Consider the following 20,522-nt stretch of genomic DNA (forward strand, 5'->3'; position numbering starts at 1 on the left):
CGCCTGGTGGTGGAAAATATCACCTCGCCCACGCCGCTTGACTTGATTGCCTCCCTTCCACCAACGATAACGGTCTAATCCTGGCCCATAACCAGTCTTCGGCACCGACGCTTTTCTTCAGTATCCATTGCTCATCTCCATCCCGTCTTCTCTGTCTCCATCTTCCCAAGCCTCGTTCGCTTCGTTTCGTCTCCACCGGGGACAATCCACTGCCCTTCCTTGTCCGTCAGCTCCATCAGGTATCGTCAGGGATCGAATCCCGCCTATTGTACAGACTACAGAGTACGTCCCTTGTTTCGCTTCGACCATCTGAGTCGGCTCAAACACCATCCCATCGGTCAAATATTCATCGCTTGGCACTCGCTAGCGACTTTACATACATACATACATACATACATACATACATACATACTCTGGGTCTTGGCCTAGTCTTATTAGTCTTTGCATCACTTCCCTCATCAACCTCCGTCCGTCCCTCCCATCATGCTATTACTGCCTTGCCTGCACTGCGCCTTATAGCCCCGGGACATATAATTCTTGCTCTGATTTCCTACTAAGTTAGTCGCCTTCATTCATAGGTGAGCAAGTACCCCCGAAAACTCAAAAACAGTCCTACCATCCTTTTTACCTTCCTCTTTCTCTTCCCTCATCAAACCTCAAACTTTACCCCATACTCGGGAAATCATCCCCACAACAAAGGGTCCGCACTCACTTCTTTAACCCTCTACAATTCCCTACTCAGCATTGTCGACCATCATAGAGAGCCAACTTTTTGCGACTCAATTCTAATAATTCACATAGAATTTCCTAATACTTTGTCTAAGCAGACCTGGAATTTGAACTACAACAGCAACTCGAAGCACGAACCGCCGCTACTCCACCATTTAATTCCCAAATCCTCATCACAACAACGTCGAACGTTGCGCCGCATACGAGAAACCCACCGATAACCGATAACGAGCTTGACCAAGTGCCGAAAATCAATCATCGAGCCTCCTATCAAGAGAGACATCTTCCAGCGCATTCAAGGCGCCTGCTTGGGACGGCAGTGCATTCAGTGTAGAGAAGGACACTGCGAATAGTTCCAGCGCAAAGCTGTAATAAAGACGGAACTTGAGGTGGAACGTTTCTGCTGCACCGACCAAAAAGGGAAAAAAAGAGAAACCATACAAAATGGCCGCCGTTCAATCGATATTAGCGGAAAACCTTCCTGGACCGACGCCCTCAATTGCCTTAAATGGCGCCACCGAACCAACCACTATGCAGATCGACCGGCCGAGTTCGAGTCCAGTAATGGTCAACGAGAGCACGTTTGGAAGCACACCGGCAAAGGGAGACTCTAGAATCGTCGTCATTGTGTATGGACCAGGCCAAGAACACATCGTCTCGGTCTTCGCAGAGGTGCTGGGTACACCATGCAGAACACGGAATGGGTTCGAGGAGGTCTCGTCGGAGGATTCTGGCTTCGTCGTAGGAGTTGCAGCAAACGAAGCGAAGTCAGACGTTGCTGCACGCAATCGCAATCTCGTTGTTGCAATAAATACTCACTGTGTGAATCTAGGGATGCCTCCTGACACCCAACTTTCCACCCATTGCGACTACGAATTCCTCTATACCGAATCCCCGTTCTTCCGTCGCGACCTGGCTAGATTTATCTCATTTACTTTGGGTCAGATCAACTACCATGATGCTCTCATGGCAAAGCCGAGAACCTATTTCATCTCCACCACCTTCCCGGATGTTCACGCCGCTCTGCCTAATATCGATATCCTAACTGTGGGCGCTGATGCGGTTGAGATCAGAGTTGATTTACTCAGAGAACCACTTGGCGATGGCAGCTATTCGGAAGTCCCCAGCCTCAGCTATGTTGGGGAACAGGTCATGCTCCTCCGCCAGCGGACAGAGCTTCCCATTATCTTCACAACACGGTGTGTGAGAGAGAATGGGAGGTTCCCCATGGACAAACCCGAACTGTACTACGAATACCTCTACCGTGCGATTCAGTGGGGTGTAGAATACATCGATGTAGAACTTTGGCTTCCAGAAGAGATCCGCAAGAAGCTCCATGAGCAGCGGGGAAACTCTCGCATCATGTCGGCGTTCCACGACTTTTCAGGCAATTTCAGATGGCCGTCGACGTATGCTCAGGAGGTATTCCAAAGATCTATCCCCTACGCCGATATTATCAAGATGATTGCTATAATCAACGAACACAACGAGAACTTCGAGCTAGAGTATTTCCGTTCCAAGATGCGTGCCGAGTACCCCAATGCGCCACCCTTCTCCGCCGTCAACATGGGCGAAGTTGGTCAGTTCTCTAGGACTCTGAACCCTGTCTTCACACCTATCACCCACCCACTTCTTCCTCTCATCGCTGCTCCCGGGCAATTGAGCGCTGCCGAGATCAATGCTGCTTTATCACTTCTGGGTCAACTACCAAGAAAGCGCATCTATGGCATCAACAGCTCGTCGTCTCGAAACGCCACACCGCAGGCTCCCTTCTATGAAAAGTGTATAAACGAACTGGGTCTTCCGCATCAATTTGCAGTTGTCGAAAGGCATCCAAACAACCCGAGGAGTTTGGAGACGTGGTGTAATCAGAAACATTTCGGAGGCGCTTATCTCAACCCGGGTCTACCACATAATGCATTGACAAAGGTTAGCCCATTCTTCGCTGGGTTGAACGGTGGCAATGGGCCAATCTTGACGGAGGCGGCTCGTGTTATCGGAGTTGTCGACACCATCGTGGTCCAGTCAGGTACCTCATCCAGATCGTCGTCTCCGGGCTCAATGCCATCGAGCCCACGACAACGACAGAACGACTCGGTTGATCTCGGCAGTCAGTCTGGTTTAGGCTCGTCGACCTCCCTTGTATTCGACAATGCTGGATGGAAGGGTATTCTCAGCACACTTACAAGAGACCTGGCGCCGTCCGCGTACTTTGGCCGCTCGGCCGTTGTCATGGCATCTTCTTCAGACGATGCAGCCCCTGTATTCTTCGCCATGAGAGCTCTCAAGATCTCCAAGATCTATACTGTTGGCTTCCGCACACCTAGTAATCTTGCTCGAAATGCGCCGCCCATCGAACCGTTTATCAGCCTCGAAAGTCTGCAACGTGCACGCTCAGTAGAAGACGATAGTGCGCCTTTTGTCATCGTGTCAGCTCTTGGTTCGGAAAAGAGTCATCTAGTTGGTATGTTGTTACGAGCCTTTGGAGGAGTCGGACCCAAGGGAGCAACCAACACGAAGAAGGTGTTTCTTGACCTGGCAGACGGCGCTGTCAGGAAGAGTTCTGACCCAGGGCTCATCGCTGAGAAGAACGGATTCGCTGCCTATGGAGCGGACGATGTCGCAGCATTTACAACGGTCGAAAGCTTGAGGTTACTCGTTGGGCAAAATGTGCCCTATAGCTTTGTTAGACTGGCAAGCGGAAGTCATCGCTACGGCGTTTGAAAGGAGTCGGGCAAGACTTGCGAAAAAGATCACGTCAATCACCGACGACAGGCAGCCCGCCTGTTCGCCATAAAGGAGAACAGCGGCCATACCTGCTAGGTTCATCTGCTATCGGGGTCAATCGACTCTGGGACATTGGAGACAGAACAGGGTGGATGTCCGAAGCGCCGCAGGCTAGGCGCTCGAAGCCAGAAGATATCCACGAGGCTTCGGCTACAAAGGGCCAAGCCGGGTAACAAACAAGGAACTGTCCCCGTTATATGCGCGCCAAAGGGTCCTGACGCCAAGCGCCGACTGCCATCGAGACCGCTTGGGAGCTCTACTTTGACTGTCTGCCAGCGAAGAGATTCTCGGCCACATTAGACTTATCGCAGTCTGGCTTCCGGCCATAGGGGTGTTCGAGATGATGCGCTCTAGGCGGTCGCAGAGTTGCATCTTGGATGGATGCCGATCTGGTGTGCAGACGACCCCTGCGAAACACGTACAGGGGGCCCTATAGAGTGGGCTCTTATTGTAACGGCGGCGGCGTGAACCGTCACCACCAATCCTAGGACCGCCGACCTCCACAGATATGAGCGCGGAGGTTCAACTTTTTTCGTTATGAACCTTCCCGATCTGTTACATTTATCTATACTTTTTTTTTTAACTACCTACCTATGGGCTATAACAATCTAAGTATAGACCTGCCCATGCAAGATTGACTACGATATGAGGATACGGGATGTATACGAGAACCAGTGGGTTGGAAATCACCTATATGTCAGTCAAATATTACATAGACGCTTCTGGCAAATACCACCGAAGCTCAAGATGATGACGAGATTTGAAAACACTTTGCTCCACTATTTGATGTTATTTGCTTTTTGTGTACTCATTCAAAGTTTTAGAAAGTCTGAGGATCCTCGTCGCCCTGCTGACCATCTCCTTGGCAGGTTGTGCCATCTGAGAACGAGGCCATTATCTGGTTCGATCAAGACTCAATCATGTTTTGCATATGGGCCACCATCATTTCTCATAAACTTTTAGCTGCAAGACTTGTATTGTATACCGTAGCCCCGCAAGGTTTCCGTGAGCCCTCATGGGCCTTGCCAAATGCCTCATCTGTCATTTGCAGGCATCTGCCCAGGCTCCGAGTGAGATGGGTTTAGACGCTGTGTGAGATTCAGGGCGCTTGGTTGGGGTTGCTTTACCCTGGTCCATGTCGGTGGCTATTTGCCTCATTGCAAGTGTCGGTATCTGTATCTGTATCTGTATCTGTATATGTATATGTATACCAGAGGGCCCATAGAATTTTCTACGTTTGGCTCTGTTCAAGATATTGGCGGTAAAGGGCGGCTATGGCCCTGTTGAAGAGGGAGAGAGAGAAAAAGTAATGCTGTAGCCGAGTCCAGGATTGCCCGTAGGAGACAATGCATGGTGAGATAAGAGGGGCCATCCTGGGAATATTATGTCGTCTCATACGGATACTCGAGATAAGGAGCAAGTTTCTCAACGAACTGAGTTTGGATAATATGTACATTTTATCCGGCAGTTCTATTCTGTAATGACTGAACCTTGGCTTGGCTTCCCTGATGAATGGAAACCATTTCGTCACAAGTGTCAATGCCGACCGGCAAGCGCATATTCTGTAAGATGCATCCGTAAATTGTTGGATAAACACGGGAACAAAACAAACTCGTGAGAAACTTGGAGCTACCCGTTTCGGGGAGGCGGATCTTGTGTCTCTTGAACAACGATCAGGGACCCGGGCCTCTCAAATCAGAAAACTTTGGCATGGTCCCTTCTAACGGCAAGAAATAGGGGGCGTGAACGAAGGTGAAAATGATGTTGTATGTACGTACTGTGTGTATATGTATGCATACTGGAGACTGAGTAAGACGAGACGAGACGAGATGAGATGAACGAAACAACACCATGTTGTTCTCCCTATCAAGGCCCAGTACGTTCAGATGATGAGAGGACCTCTGCAGATGCCTCGACAAGGTAGAAACAAGTACGTACGTAGTGTCACTTCACGCGTGGCCATCACTGGTTTGTTTGCCACAGACAGCCTGACCCCTGGTTTGAGCCAAGCTGCAGCCATCTTTGAATAAGGAAACATGCTAATGCTGCAGTGAGAAGCATCTAGACTGCAAACCCACACACATGGGGTTCGTAGAGAGACAAACCCCGCCACGAGGCTCGCGACACGCCTTTGTAGTAACTCAAGATTAAAGTGTATCAGGTAGAGTCTACTTAGGCTTCGAGGGCCGTCTTCCCAGACGATCTGAAAGGAAGCCGGTGACTGGATTAACAATGTAGGTAAGTCATCAAGGCCATTACAGGGGCGGGTGGGGATGTGATAGAGATGATGCAGTGCATACAAGTATGTATGGAATGACAGTCTCAAGCGCCCATGATTAACCAGAATGTCTCCGGTGAGCATCGCTGTAACTTCTGGTTCCTTGGCTCAAGCCATTCAGGGCCAGCAACAAGTTCCAGATATCTCGTGATGGCCAACCTTGTACAGCATGGAATTGGTCGACTAATATGCATACAAAATGGTTAGTGTCAGTTGATCTTAGCTCGAGTACTTGGTCATGTATGGATATCGTGAGCGTGTACGGATACACCTCGAATGCTATGGTAGTGGACTCACTGATACGTGTGGAGGCCCGATGCCTGACGACGACTGTCAGTATCGCCTAATCACCACGGAAGCCTATTCTCTGGAGTTCGAGTCGTATGAACACAACGATTACAGTTCTAACTACTATTCAGTAATCCTGACAACGGCAGCTGAATTCTGAACCCAAGCGAGCTGGAGAACCTCCACCTCTAGGTGGAGAATGAAACCACCGTGAGTTTGTATCCTAGGTTTGTCCTGGACCTACCTAGCTATCCTGTCAACGAGCGCCCGGAACTGGGCAGGAATTGCAAGTCCTGATCATGAGTTACTAAGAGCTGCAGTGTCGAAAAGACGACTGAGCAGCAGAGAGCGCCCAACTCGTCTTCGTAGAAAATAGGGTGAATATGAATGCACTGATCAGTTGGACACCACAAACTATTCGCTGCATCCAAGCACAAGATTGTGACCCATCTCACGTTGCCGATAGCAGCGTATCCTCGTGAGCCAAGATCTTGGACAGCTCTTGCATGAGTTGCCGCAACGCACATGACAGGTCCCAAGAATGATGTCGACTACAGACGTGTATCGTTGACTGGTTATGATTTGGTTCCCTATAACAAGTATGTGGATATGAATATAGCCTTTCGTGATATGCAAGTGCTCCTGGCTGTTGGCGCTCTCTGCGTTGCCCACTATCACCTCTATCCCGACAAAAGTCAGTGTACTACTAGTGCAAAGCCCATAGTTGAGTTTGTAGCAAGCAGAGCATATGTTTTCGGGTGAGGCCCAGCAGAAACCCAGCAATCCACCAAGAAGTGGTCAAGTTCACGTCATTTGTTTGTGAGAGTGAAGACGATGATCTCAAACAAGCCACATCCAAATACGCGACTTGTTTCATATTTAGGTGAGCCACTCAGGCCGGCTATTCGTGTGCTAGTTAGCTCAGCAAAGACAGAGAGTCCTCAGGCTTAGGACTTGGGAGTGTGAGAATGGTTCGATACTTGGCCAACCTACACCGTATACCGGGTACGAATCGAGCACCTGGGGTAAAGTGGATGTACTCGGTAGAGACAGGAAAGGCCAGGGAGAGCCGGCATTGATACGCTTGCACACTGGTGACTGTCCTTCTAGAAAACCACCGTGCCAAGCTCTGGTCTAAACAGCCGTGGAGACTTCGCAAGCCGGGAACCTGTTGGGTTTAGCCTATTTATCAAGCTTCAATGCGCTCGGCATTGACTATATGTATATATGTACCGCACTTTCAAGCACTGGCCAGTCTTTAGTGTGAACATTGACGATTAGCACCGCGTCACAATGGCAGAGTTCGAGGAGTTTGTTTGGGCAGGGTGTCGAGGCGAGGTCTGGTGCGGCAGAGGCAAAGCCACCTAAACGTGGATTGACAAGGATACTAAGAAACCCAAGCACATTCCCAGGGTCTCAAGCGGCCTCAAAGTCCAAATCGGGAGATAGAGCCGACGTACCATGAGAAGTGCAAAAAGCACGCACCACACGCCGATACTAGCCAGGCCTGCCAGGCTGCCAGGATGTCAGTAGCCTCATGACGACTTGAAGCCTATGGCCTATGAAGCGGAAAGGAGGGACATATCTAGGGGATCAAGATTAACAAGAAGGACAGTACTCCGTAGGAGACTAGATAGATATAGTCCTCTCCAATCTTTCAGCCCTGATCAACAAGACACAGAGAATGGCGAAGCGCCAGTTCTTTATATAAGCCTTATTTGTGGCTGCAGAAGATGCTGGTGTATCCCCCACATATGCAGGTCCGATGCGTCCATGTCTTGCTTGCTTTTTTTGAAGATATAGTTGTGAGCTCCTATAATAGGGACAGTACAGTATCGATCCCAAATTATGAGACTTAGCTTGGTTGATAGTCAGCCCTGCTGATCAGTTCCAAGGGTGATCCGAGAAAGAGAGAAAAAACCGAAGAGTCTACTCCGTAGTCTAGAGAGTTCAGCTAGATCGAAATGCTAGGAGGGTGTTGCCGATAGCTCCTCGCGGCTCCATTGAACCTGTTACGTACCAGGGGATATCTCGGCCGGAGTGGAGTGTTGTTGGAGTGTTCACGTCACGTTGGGAGAATGAACATCCATCGTATTATAATTAATCAGTGCCGTAAAGCCCCTGAGACACAGGAATGCGGACTGGGCGTCAATGGAAATGGCCCTGATAAACAACAATAGCAGCCGCTAGATCCCACCAACTTGGGTAGAGCGTGGCGCTTAGGAAGTCTCATTAATTCTTATTGCTCCCGCTAGTCTCTCGGCCGACTCTTGAAAGCTTAGATCGTGCAGCTCCGAACTGTGGACACTAATTCTTATGGATAACTTCCGCTTGGTAGTAATAGGTCGAGCCAGGAGCAACTACAAGGGGAACGAAGAGACTGCTCCGGAGATATCCACACGTCCGGAGTTGCTGTTGCTGTGCGCCCTGGCCAGGGGAAGAAGGAAGATCATTTTGCAGATTCGAAATGGCCGTCTGAGGATACGATGTATGTCGTCGCTTGTCATTGAGGCCCAGAAGATTGAAATAAGTCTGGACTAAGAGAATCAAGGTAGCAACCCGTACGGGAACGACGCACTGCGACTTAGGAGAGCCTGATATCGATAAGGATACCCAGGTTCCAGGCACCTCGCTAGGATCCTTTCACTAATTGATGGCACCAACCAACAGCCATCGGTTAGTTGGGATGATACATAACTAGGTAAGGTAGTTACCTACCTTGGATGCAATGTCAACGAGCGGTCTGTAAGTCCTTCACGGAAACGATAGAGAAGCCTGATGCCGATCTCAGCTGTTTGATACCTAGTTTCGGCCATGTTTTCTACCAATTCAGAGAAGCGAGGCCAAATCCGGTGAACCTATTCTTGTCTGGGTTGTTTATGCGGAGACTTCAGGCTTCAGTTGCGTCTTTGAAACACTGTATGCAGGTGCATGTATGCGATAAAACGTGATGCCATTGGATGGACGTCGTGCGATAGTTGCTTAGGACGTCGACCACGGCAGCAAAAGCTTAGGTCCATGTTTGTGACAGAAACTCCTAGATCCTCGCTCTAGAGTTTCAGGCTCACCAAAAAAAGCACAAGCAGCTACTAACCTATCGTAATTGCACTGGTTGTCGTCCGTTCCATTCGGTCCCCGCCGGCCCCGAGTTTCCACTGTCAAGACAGGGTCCTTACAGCCCCAGTCAAGCCCCAAACAACGCTGTTCCCGCTATGCTTAAGCGAAGCGTCCGCTAATTCAGGCACCCTACGGGAGCCCGTCTCTAGGTACAATACGAACCTCCCTTAGTAGTTGGTGCCTGATTTCCATACATCTCCACTGCTGTTCATTCATCGCTGCCGCTGTCAGAGAAAGTCTGACAGACAGGAGCCCCAGGGCTGTGTGACTGAAAGCACGCTGTGCAAATGGAAGGAAGCTTGGACAGCGCAACTAAATGACAGGCAGGAACCAAGAGCTTGGACCATCGTCACCTCTTTCTAACTTACCTAGGTTCCTAGGTTAGTAGACAACTCACCAATCTAGCCCACATCAGAACACACCCGAAGCCTTCTGGATCCAACCCATATCCTATCGCAAGTCTCGCTTCTCGCCTTACTCGCCTCGGACCAGATGCTGCGTGCATCTACACTTGACGGGCATCTGGTCCTGGGCAGAATATAGACCCGTAGCTCTGGGTCGGTCCGGCACTGATAGACCTTGACCTCTGATCTTTGATCGCTGCCCCTGGTTAGCCTCAGCTTATCGATGAAGCCGACAAACAGGAAGAAAACCATACCTTAGCTTGACAAGCACATCCCGGAGTGCCTTTTAATCAAAATCAAGGATTTTACTGATGACGGTCAAGCCGGAGAATGGGACGTCCAAAAGCTGCAGAACAGGATCTGTCAACTTGAAGCAGTTCCATGGCGACTGGTACCTTGCTGCTCTGCTGGCGGTTACAGAACCAAGTACATACGTACGTAGTCGAGAGCCTACTCCGTACAGTAGGTATCGAAGATTATCAGAAAGACGTTCATAATCGCTGTCGACCTGGTCCCTGCCACTTTCGCTAACATGAGCCCGAGTTTCTGGTCATGGAACTTGGGACCCGCATGGCATGGCCTGGTGTCCCCTGGCATAAATGAAGACGTACGTACGTATTGTATGTACTAGTCTAGTCCTTGCAACAGATGTCTAATCTGGTGTGAGGATGAATCCGCTTTTCAGGATCATTTAGTAGGAGCAAGGCCGAGAGGACCTTTGGGAACGGGACCGAGTACGCACCCTCGATCAAGACACAAATCCGTGCCTGTCCAGCATCTATGTAACAACAACAAAAGTCGGAGGAAAGCAGACAGGATCGACAGATACCTCGGGTAATGCTACAGTATTTAGAAAAGGCGAGCGGCATCAGGGCATGCCCTTCCCCGGTTTGGTCATTTGGGGGCCCATACGTTACCATCATTTGGGGGTTTACCCTGTCGGTTGGGAGACTTGGGGGTTACTACTCTACAGGACTCTCTTCTTCATAGTCGACATCCCCTCCGTGCGCTCCAATAGCACAGCTGGTCCAGACGCCAGCAAGATGCGCCGTCTGCCTTATTTAAAAGAGATTATGCTGGTATTGGCTGCTCTGCAAGTTCGTGGGAGCCATGCCATGCCTGTCAGGCTTGAGTCAGCATTCAGAAACAGCATCCACAAGGGGACTCAAATCTTGAGCTCCGTTTCCCCACCATGATCCATCCCAACATCGACACCACCATCTCATCATTCATGCCCGCACCCCGGTCCTGTCACTAGCCACCTCCACATTGGCAACAACCAGAATGAGACCGGCGACTGGGGTTCGGCCGGGTCAGTCGTACAATTCTGGGCCTCCGAAGTCATTCTACTACCGGTCCTGTCCCATCTTCTAGACGCCTCACCTTACTTACTTCTAGGCTCGATCTCCTCCTTCCAAGTCCGTCCTTATTTCTGTTTATGTTACCCGGCCTATTGGGAGCATATCAATCAGTCAATCACCATCAAGCTGCTCCATCACCATCATTGCCGTCGTTGTTGACTGTTCACCCATACTGTCAACTAACGCGGTATAACGGGCCACGCACCTCCTAGAGTGAGTGCTTGGATCTGGTATCACTTGGAATGATCGGCTTCTGATAGCTCATCAACGACACTCCAATCATTCTTTTCTTGTCTTGTCTTTCCCGCATCATTGTCTCTCATTTACTCTGGTATAAGTTCTCTGAGACAATACCAACAAACCGAATCACGACCTCGATCACCGGCAGATTTCACTCGTTACCACCAGCATAGCTATGACTACTTCCATATACGACGCCATGAACGTTCCTCACATACCTGGAGTCCACCCCGTGGCCATTCCCCGACCTCAAGTTGGCATTGAGCGCCTTCCAACTCGTCGCATGAGCAATGAGCCACGCGAATCAATGAACTGCAAGTCGTGCCGAAAGCGAAAGGTGAGACATTACTATGTGTTTGCAAGAACAATGATTCTTACTAGCATTGCCACAGATTAAATGCAACCGACTCCGACCTTCCTGCGAGGCTTGTCAGGTGTTCCAATGCCCTTGCATTTATGGTAAGTCGCCACTTCATCACATAACTTGTGTCTTGTCGTTTTGGGTTTCTCAGCATCACTGTGCCGGCCCCGACCCAGCAGCGAAGGCTAACTCAGCTGCAGACGCGGTCCCCAAAAAACGTGGACCAAAGACAGACGTATTGGAAGCACTTTTGAAAAGAGTTGACGGGCTCGAGGCAAAACTAAGAGAGAAGGGCGAAGACGATGTGTCGCTTGCAAGCTCAAATTTGCCAGGAGCTGGCAAGGGAGAAGCTTCTGAGAATGGTTCTCAAGTCACTGAAGTTGGCGAGTCGACAACCAAACGTGCCACAGTAGACGCGCGTGCGTCTCCTGGCGATACGGCATCGCTTTCTCCGCATACTCCAACAGCTCGGTTTGTGTTGTAGTCGCTTTTCTACCCTGGCTTGATAACTGACTCGCTCCCTAGTGATTTGTCTCCCCCTCCAGCCCAAGCCGAGGTCTTGCTCGATACATATTTTGCCAGGTTTCATGGGAAACCATACTATATCGTTGATGAATCCTCTATCCGACAAAGACTCCAACTCAACCAGCTCCCTCGATTTCTCTCCTTTTCCATTTCAGCCGTAGCAGCGAGGTTTGTTTCCCCTCAATAACACAGACCCCTATGCTGACCGTATTCAGACACACCACCGACCCTAGTGGATATCAAGCGGCTGCCAACCTTAGTGAAGACCTTGCAGCACGAGCTAGACGAGAGATCAACATCGACGAGCCGTCCATAGATGGATTGCAGGCTCTTCTGTTGTTGGTCAGTGCCTTCACTGCGACAGGAAAAGGGAAGAAGGCGTACATGCTTATGAGTAAGCAGCGGCATTGCCCCAGATACCAGTCAATGGTGCTAACAAGATATAGCAAGTGCCACTGGCATGGCCATGGCGCTAGAGATCCATAAGGAAACTGACGGCCAGGCTCGAATGACTCCAGTTGAACGCGAGATGCGACGCCGACTCTTTTGGACGTGTTACTTGCTTGACCGGTTTCAAGCAACCGGTTCGAAACGACCCAGCCTAATAAGCGACAACACTATTATGCTGCGGCTTCCTTCTTGGTCGCCTAACTCATCCTCGCTACCTGTCGAAGGCGAGTTCTTCCAAACAGGCTCGAACCTCCAGTACTTCCAGGGCAGTGACAAGAAACCTCAAGGGAGCATGGGCATGCTCATCGACATTACACGTGTTCTTGGAAACACAAATCGATATCTTGCCGCTGGCGGCGTCAAGGGCGACTCTCACTTTCCATGGCACACACTCTCCACAATATCCAAGATCCGTCAAGACCTAGATGTGTGGGCTTCTGGAACTGAAGACGTCTTTTCCAACCTTGGCACTCTTTTTGGACAGGCCGACTCGACTATCCTTCTGCTTAGCAAAGTTATCTACCACCTGATCCACTGTCTCATTTACCGACCGTTTCTCCCTATCGATCTTGCAGAACTTGCAGAGACAGGGCAGCATCAGTCCTGGCAGATTGAAGCCACTAACATGTGCTTCCTTCACGCTAACGCGATTATGGAGCTGATTCAACTTGGGAAGCAATCGGGGATTGTTGACTGGCCGGCTTTCATTGGATATTGCGTCTGCACAGCAGGGACAGTTCACGTTCACGGAGCCCACTACAGTCAGCAAGGAAGCCAGGGCGAGTTCAATGTCTTCAGCTCGGCAGCAGAGTTTCTGTCAAGAGAGATGCAATTCCTGAGTGAGCTGCGGTATGCCTGGGCTACAGTACAACACCAACGCGAGACACTTCAAGACATTAGCCACGCACATGGCGAGTTGGTGAAAGCTCTATCTCGCAGCTCAATGCGCTATACACCTGGATTTCACAGCGAGGATTTCTTCGATCGGTACTCCAACATTGGAGGCCCGGGTGGCCCATCTTTCAGTTTCGATGCAGCCAATCTTCGCCTTGCAGATGTTGCAGTTGACATGGGTGCTGGACCAGCTGCTGAAGACACCCTCCGAAACAACGATGGATTACAGCGACCGAGTCTCAAGCGCAAGAACACGGCTCCACCAGGACCTATCAACCGGAGACGACCTGACGTGAAGGTTATTTCGAGCCTGGCGCCCTCTACATCGGGACTACCTACTCCAGGCACCGCTCGACGATCATTCTCGTATACATCGGGAGGGATGCCGCATTCATCGCCTGGCCTCCTTGCAACACCAACCTCAATCCCGACCCATCACGAAAACCAGGAGATGTACACTATGCATGACCACATGGGTGGTGATGCATCCGCAAATAATGCGGCAGTCGCGGCGGCAGCGGCAGCAGGTTTCACCATGTCACCCACGTCGCATGCCGTTTCATCTCATAACATGCACCCAATGGGTGGCGCACCTTTCAGCCCACCTTACAGCTATGGCTCAGGGTCAAGCATTACGAATGCTGGACCAGGAATGATCAATGAAGCGAACGGAGGCTATGATGCTATGTTCGGAACAGTGCCCACCAACGCCTTTGGCAGCCCAGCGGCATGGCAAGGCGATGACAGCCATACCAAGATGCACCTCAACCAGATTCGCCCGACAGCGACAAGCCCTGGAGCGCGAAGCAACAATGGCAGTACTGGAACAGGCCCAGGAGAGGAGAAGGACCCATTCTTGGCTCTTCTCGAGCAACTGGCCGAGAATGAAAATCGATCGCAGAACGGGCATGGAGGCGATCTTGACTTCTTCCTCGGCAACTCAACCGTCAACCCTTGAGAGCGACTGAGATAGGCCCAAATTCACTTTTTTTTCTTCTCTCTATTTCTTGTATGTCTTCTTTTTGTTACGATTATTATTATTTATTATTCATGTACATAGATAGGAGGAATCAGTCGCTGGGCGATGCGCGAAGGACGCATGGCTCAGGAAGCTCAACGCGGCAATCGGAAATGGAATTTTGGGCGCAATGGACAAACTTGCAGCATTTACAGGCGAACGGGATGGTTGAGTCAATGGATGTTTCATGAGGGCGGGATCCTCGACAGACAACGAACTGGTATGAAATACTTGAAGAAAAGCATTAGCCACTGTATATTAGAAGAGCTTGGAAACAAACATTGAAACACGAACAGAGCAAAATGAGATATAAAACAGTATAGTAAACTAGGTGTAACTACCTAGTGAATCTGGGGTCTACATATGAATTGTTGGGTGATTATTTCCACCACGAGTCAGTGCAAGCAGCGAACTAACAGTGTAAAGAGTTAGAGGCTCATGGTTGTCATTGAAGATTCGGCAGAATAAGCTGGCCCTGTAACTTCTGAGGAAACCTTTCAGGGTTGGGATTGGAGCGCGTGGTTATTTTGAGTGATCATCGGTCATCCAATGGATGGTACATGCATATGTACGTACCAAGACTGGGATGGGAGAAAGGCGTGACAATGGTAAACCAGGTTGGTGGTGACTATCTTGAGGTTAGTAAGGTGGTAGTGCTAGCATCTCATGTATGTATGTAGGTACTAAGTGTAGTAGCGGAGATGGCTACTCTAGGTATCCGTTCAGTGAGTGAGGTAAGGTAAGGTACCTTAGATCGGTCGGGTTCCTCTGACAAGTGTGAACTCTGAAAGAAGCTTCCTTACTAGTGCCGACGGGCAAGATCTCTCTAACGGTGTTGCATTGCCAGGATCTGGGATCAAAGTAACTGATTGACGTCCAATGGAAGTGGAGCTGCAACTTGAGACGATTTGATGTCCAAGGTACCGTACCTTAGCTATCTCCTAGGGGAGCCTGGGACGTGTAAATGCTTCATGTGGCGGGTGGCTGCGATTAAGCTTAGCGATTGGCTCGACCAACGGGTACCGGCCCGCAGAGCCACAAACCATGGGTTCGTCCCAAACGGGACCTGATAGCGAGATTAGGCAGGGGTCTAGCATGCATCCATGCAGGACAGTGAGGTGCACTAAAGGTACTAAGGTATAGCACAGTTACATAGCATAAGGAGCCAACTAAATCACGTTATGCAAACTCCTTACTTATGCACCACTAAATATCGTACGGTGACAGACAGTTCGCATAGTATCTATGGAGATTGCGGGATGTGCCGTCCCGGGAGAGATGATTTTTGCTTTCAAATTTCTTACTGTGTATGTATAGGTATGCATAGACCAAGCATAAAAGCACCGTGACCACTCGTGAAACGCCCATGTTTGATCCCTCATGAGAAGTTGATAACTGACCAACATACGCACGGTGGTGATCGTCACCACAACAAAGTTGTAGCTCTGGCACTGGACTGTTTTACTAGCTCGAGTCACCGTTTCCCTTACTGCAAAGATACTTTGTTGGCCAATGCCAAACTGTAAACAATGTTTTGTTTCAGAACACACTGTCAGTTGAACCTGTAACATTTTACTGTATACGTTTGCTGTCCAAGGTATAACTAAACAAACGCGGCGTCATGAACTGACATAAGGTACGTAACGCACTGTACCTAGTTATCCGTAAAACCTCTCGAAACATCCATCCCCCAAAGTATCCAAAAATACTTCAAAACTCTATCTTGATAGTTCAACACCTTCGCTTTGGCCTTGGCCTTGGCCTCACGCTTCACCGACACCCTCGTTCTCAGCTACAACAGCCCTGGCTGCCTCTTCATCTGGCTGCTCATCTTCCCGCCTATCTTCAGGCGCTTTCTTTCCTGTCAGGGCTTGAAACAAAACGACCACGCCACCCAGCGTGGCCATGGCCTGCCAGACGCCTCTCGTAGCGCCGGCATAGCCTTCTGTCGCAATGTTCTGCTCTGCCGGACTCAAGTCACCGCCGTGCACCAACCCTGGCGTGTTAACCAAGCTAGATATCAGTCTCTGTCGAGCATGACTCAGATGCTCACCACCGTCCAGCTGGAGAAACCCCGACACAAGATTTCCTCTGAGTAAGCGGTAGAAGATACCCCCGGCCACCGCAGTACCGAAGCTTGAACCCGAGCCTCGGAACGTACCCAGCAGACTGGTGGCGATGTATCGGGTATCATCATGGCTGAGGTGCAGAATATGCGCAAGTGTGTAGTTGACTCCTCCACCCGTCGCAAGGCCGTTGATCAGCACGACTACGATGAAGAGAGCAAGAGGAAGACTCGTAGTGCTAATGAGAGAGAGCACGTAGGTGCTCACAGTGAAAATGGCAAGGGCTGAAATGGAGGGCAGCCAAAAAGCACCGTCTCGGCGCACATGAAGCCAGCCGACGAGGATGCCACCCAGACCAAATCCTACATTGGTAGGAATCAGAATGGAGCCTGCAGCTGCCGGAGAGGAGCCTCGAACCGCAAGCATGAATATGGGCGCGTAGAACAGAACACTCCAACGGGCTATCATGAGACCCAGCTGTGCGAAACATGAGAATAGGATACCCCACGAAGAGAGAACCTTGACGGGTATGATGGGATCCGCTACCAGGTAGTTCTCAACTGCGAGGAAGAGCAGAAGGATGACGGGTGCGATACAAAGGGGTACTGTTTCGATTTCATCTGCGATTGCGTAAAGAAACAGCACAATAGACGTGGTCTTGAAGTGTGAGTTAGCGACGATTCTGCACCGAGACAAGAGCATGCGAAGCTTACCAAAAGACCAGCCCCAAGATAGTCGATTCGCGCGAGCTTCTCTCTCGTAGACGTCTTGGTATCGTGTGCTTCTGCTGCAGCGGGTATACTGATAAATACTCCCAAGCCTGTGGCGAAAGCGAAAGGGATCTGTCCCCAGAATAGTGGCCTCTATGGTCGACCGGTCAGTCACTGCCTGCACCCAAAGTTCCTAGTCTAAATGAGTTCAACGTACCCATCCCACAACTGGCATCAGACCCCCGAATACGATAGCACCAAAGGAAACACCAGCAGTAAAGCCCGCGTTAATCAAGCCTAGCACAAGACCTCTCGACTTCTCGCTGGCCAACTCCAGCCCAATAATAATGGCGAGTGACAAAACCCCAGCACCACCTGTGCCTGCAATGACTCGGCCGGCAACAAACGTACCGAACGAAGCCGAGAGGGCACAGATCAGTCCGCCAGTGGCTATGAGAGCCGCAATGGGGAGAATAAGAGTCCTAGGTGGGAAGATGGTTGCCAGGCGCCCTGCTACAGGAGCGAGAGAAGACATGGGAATGAGGTAGGCACTGGTGAACCACATGGCAGACGAGCCGTGGGAACCAAGTTGAGATGCAATGGCGCCCTGAATCAGAGTCATGCCAGACATATTGCATGCTACAGATGAGTTAGTAAATGGCCAAATCTATATTAGAAAAGTTACAGATGATGAATAGATCTCTGACCTGTTAAGAAGATGAGGAGCCACAAGCTCACTCCTATCGCAATTGCTCTCGCAAGCGGGATATGGACTTTGGATTGAGTCTCAACATGACGAGAATTGCTATCCTTCTGCGTACCCAACCTTACTGCCGAGCTTGAGCTTGACCCAGCAAGTAAGGGCGTCTCCTCTGAAGTGAAAGGCGTGTCGTCACGAGGGTCAGAGGACGGACCGGAAGCGGCGCTGCCGGAGCCGGAAGTCTGCGGCGGAGAATTCATGACAATCGGGCTTAACGAGAGAAAGTCAATAACATTACATGATTCAAGGACCTTCAAGGAGTGCGTTGTTGTCGTCTGAATGGTTTAGGGGAATGACGTGTGATATGCCATTGTTGTCGCCATGACGTTGGTGACGGGGGTTAGGAGATAACGGCGGGGCGGGGTGACCGGAGATCCGGGGTTTCAACGCCGACAGTCGACAACGGATGCCGACTTGAATCGGAGGGGCATTAGGTTTCGGGGCCGGGAGGGAAGGTTGCAGGAAGAATCGATACAACGGCGTGATGAAATCTAAATTTTTATGATGAGATTTTATTCGAAACGCGCACTGCTAAGTACTTGGCTTCGTACAGTATAAGTACTAAGCCAGTCACCCTGATTGGATGAGTTGAGCTTTTCAAGGTGCATGCATGTGTACATATATTCAGAGTGAAGATTTTGGTTTCATTAAACAATTGAGCTCCTTTTGCTTTCAAGCTCTCTCTCCTCTGTAAAATCACCTCAAATTCTGGACTGAAAAGGCACCGATGCCTTACAATTCTCCCAACTCCAGCCCATCTATTGAGATGGGCAGTCCAAATTACGGTGGAAAGACCCTGCGTCTGCATCGGTTACAGACGCTTTGTGCTACTACAAAGAATGGGGAGATCGATTATACTAACACGACAAAAAATGAGCAGAGATTTGATCAACGTGGCAGCTGAATGGGCCCGCCCAATAAAGTCAATTGAATGGGCCCTCCTCAGTGGATATGAAAGTGATGATCTGGTGTCACTCAATCACTAATAAGCACCGCCCTTTTAGTCCCAAGGGAGCGCCAAAAATGAGCTACACGAGAGACAGTCGAGACCAAAGACCAGTCGAGGCCATGCCATGCCCGCTGGCATTCTCGGTTAGGCTCGTGATCAAGGTGCGTCTTGGCTGCAGATGTTGATATGTATTTGGTTGAGTAGGTTTTCTTGTTGCGGTGAGAAGTGGAAACGAAATGATGGCTGAAAACTGAGAATCAGTTGAAATGATAAAGTGACGGTCAATCAGTCTTGATGATGCACCCACCCACCACCCACAGACCGTTTGTTTGTCTACTAATGGCGATGGCGGGCCGACGATCAAGGCTTGGTGAAAGCTTGTCGGTCGTCGACTTGTCATGCTATGGATTCATTGCCATCCTTGTCAAGGGGCATGACGTATGATCGAGTCTCTTCAGCTTTGAGTGAATGGGGATAAAACAAGAGAGAAGAGACAGAGGAGCGACGGCACGACGGCGCGCGGGCGCAGCATGTGAACAGACTGCTACAGTACCTATCACTATCTAGGTACCTAGGTAGGTATTCATCACAGACAAAACAAGTGTAAAGTGGCTTGAGAACTGGAGAGCAGAGTAGAGCAACGCAACCATTGTCTGTGGAGCGATGCTCAAAAGTCGGATAACAGCGGAGCCGCGGCAATCAATATGGGGAAATAAAGTACCTAGGCACCGAGATTCTTTTCCAGCGCTGATGCTGTTGTCATGCTCGCATTAGGAAACGATCTTTCTATGCATTGTATTGTATTGTACTGTACTGTACATTGGGCTGGTGCAGACTGTTGAACTTGAGGCAAGTAAAGGCCCGACTGAAACAAAACTCATAATCAGGAACCATCCAATTGAGCATGAGAGTTCATGCTGCAGTCGCAAATAGCGGTTGTCTTTTGAGAGGAAGAGGAAGAGGATGATGCTTATGCTGATGATGACGATGACGATCCATTGGAAACCACTACTAGTTACGTAGCGCAACCTATCGCTCAACCATTCATCACGCGCCAATGTCATCTTCCCCTCAATTTCGTGCGCGGCATTTTTTTTAGAGGATGGGATGCCACAGTCAAGCACTATTCATTCGCCTAATCAAGCGACCGAGCTCAAGGTAGGGTATGTAAAGACTAAAGTTGACTTTAGCTTAGCTGAGCAGCCAAGATTCAATTCAGCCAAGACAGACCCGACCCATGAGACCCTGCCGAGACACAGACAGAGAATTGGATCTGCTCTGAAGAGATTTTTCTTGCAGGTCTCGATGCAGTAGATGGCGGACCTCGCCAATACCTGGAGCTACCTGATGATTTAGTAGGTAGGTAGTTAACCAATGGCTAATATAACTACAGCCTTGATTCAATGGCAATTGGATCTGTTAGAAATGTCGTCCCTAGCAAAGCTAGCTTAGTCCAATAACTAGACCAACAGAAAAGCCATCAACCTCGAACTCCAGAATTACCTACACAACGGCTCGAGTCACCTGACAATCGAGCATCCGATTAGTCGGTAAATTATCCATTGACTCGTATGCAGTGCGACCT

At 49.9% G+C, this 20,522-nt stretch overlaps 3 protein-coding genes across 3 annotated transcripts; 2 read left to right on the forward strand and 1 right to left on the reverse strand.

Annotated features, from left to right (window-relative positions):
• Window positions 1-1,173: 1,173 nt before the first annotated feature.
• Window positions 1,174-3,453, forward strand: FTJAE_8163 (3-dehydroquinate dehydratase I; the record flags this gene model as incomplete). The annotated part of the gene is made up of 1 exon (XM_037354951.1): window positions 1,174-3,453. The coding sequence occupies one exon, from the start codon at window positions 1,174-1,176 to the stop codon at window positions 3,451-3,453; it is 2,280 nt and encodes a 759-aa protein (XP_037204751.1).
• Window positions 3,454-11,403: 7,950 nt separating this feature from the next.
• On the forward strand, window positions 11,404-14,392 carry FTJAE_8164 (nitrate assimilation regulatory nirA; the record flags this gene model as incomplete). The annotated part of the gene is made up of 6 exons (XM_037354952.1): window positions 11,404-11,541; window positions 11,597-11,663; window positions 11,766-12,036; window positions 12,091-12,258; window positions 12,306-12,484; window positions 12,537-14,392. 6 exons carry the CDS (start codon window positions 11,404-11,406, stop codon window positions 14,390-14,392), a joined length of 2,679 nt encoding a protein of 892 aa, XP_037204752.1.
• A 1,823-nt stretch (window positions 14,393-16,215) lies between these two features.
• FTJAE_8165 (vacuolar basic amino acid transporter 1) lies at window positions 16,216-18,188 on the reverse strand (the record flags this gene model as incomplete). The annotated part of the gene is made up of 4 exons (XM_037354953.1): window positions 16,216-17,175; window positions 17,232-17,360; window positions 17,446-17,867; window positions 17,936-18,188. The coding sequence occupies 4 exons, from the start codon at window positions 18,186-18,188 to the stop codon at window positions 16,216-16,218; spliced, it is 1,764 nt and encodes a 587-aa protein (XP_037204753.1).
• Window positions 18,189-20,522: the final 2,334 nt, after the last annotated feature.

The sequence above is a fragment of the Fusarium tjaetaba genome (genome assembly GCF_013396195.1).
Source record: "Fusarium tjaetaba strain NRRL 66243 chromosome Unknown NRRL66243_c0000172, whole genome shotgun sequence".
In the NCBI taxonomy this organism is placed as follows: domain Eukaryota; kingdom Fungi; phylum Ascomycota; class Sordariomycetes; order Hypocreales; family Nectriaceae; genus Fusarium; species Fusarium tjaetaba.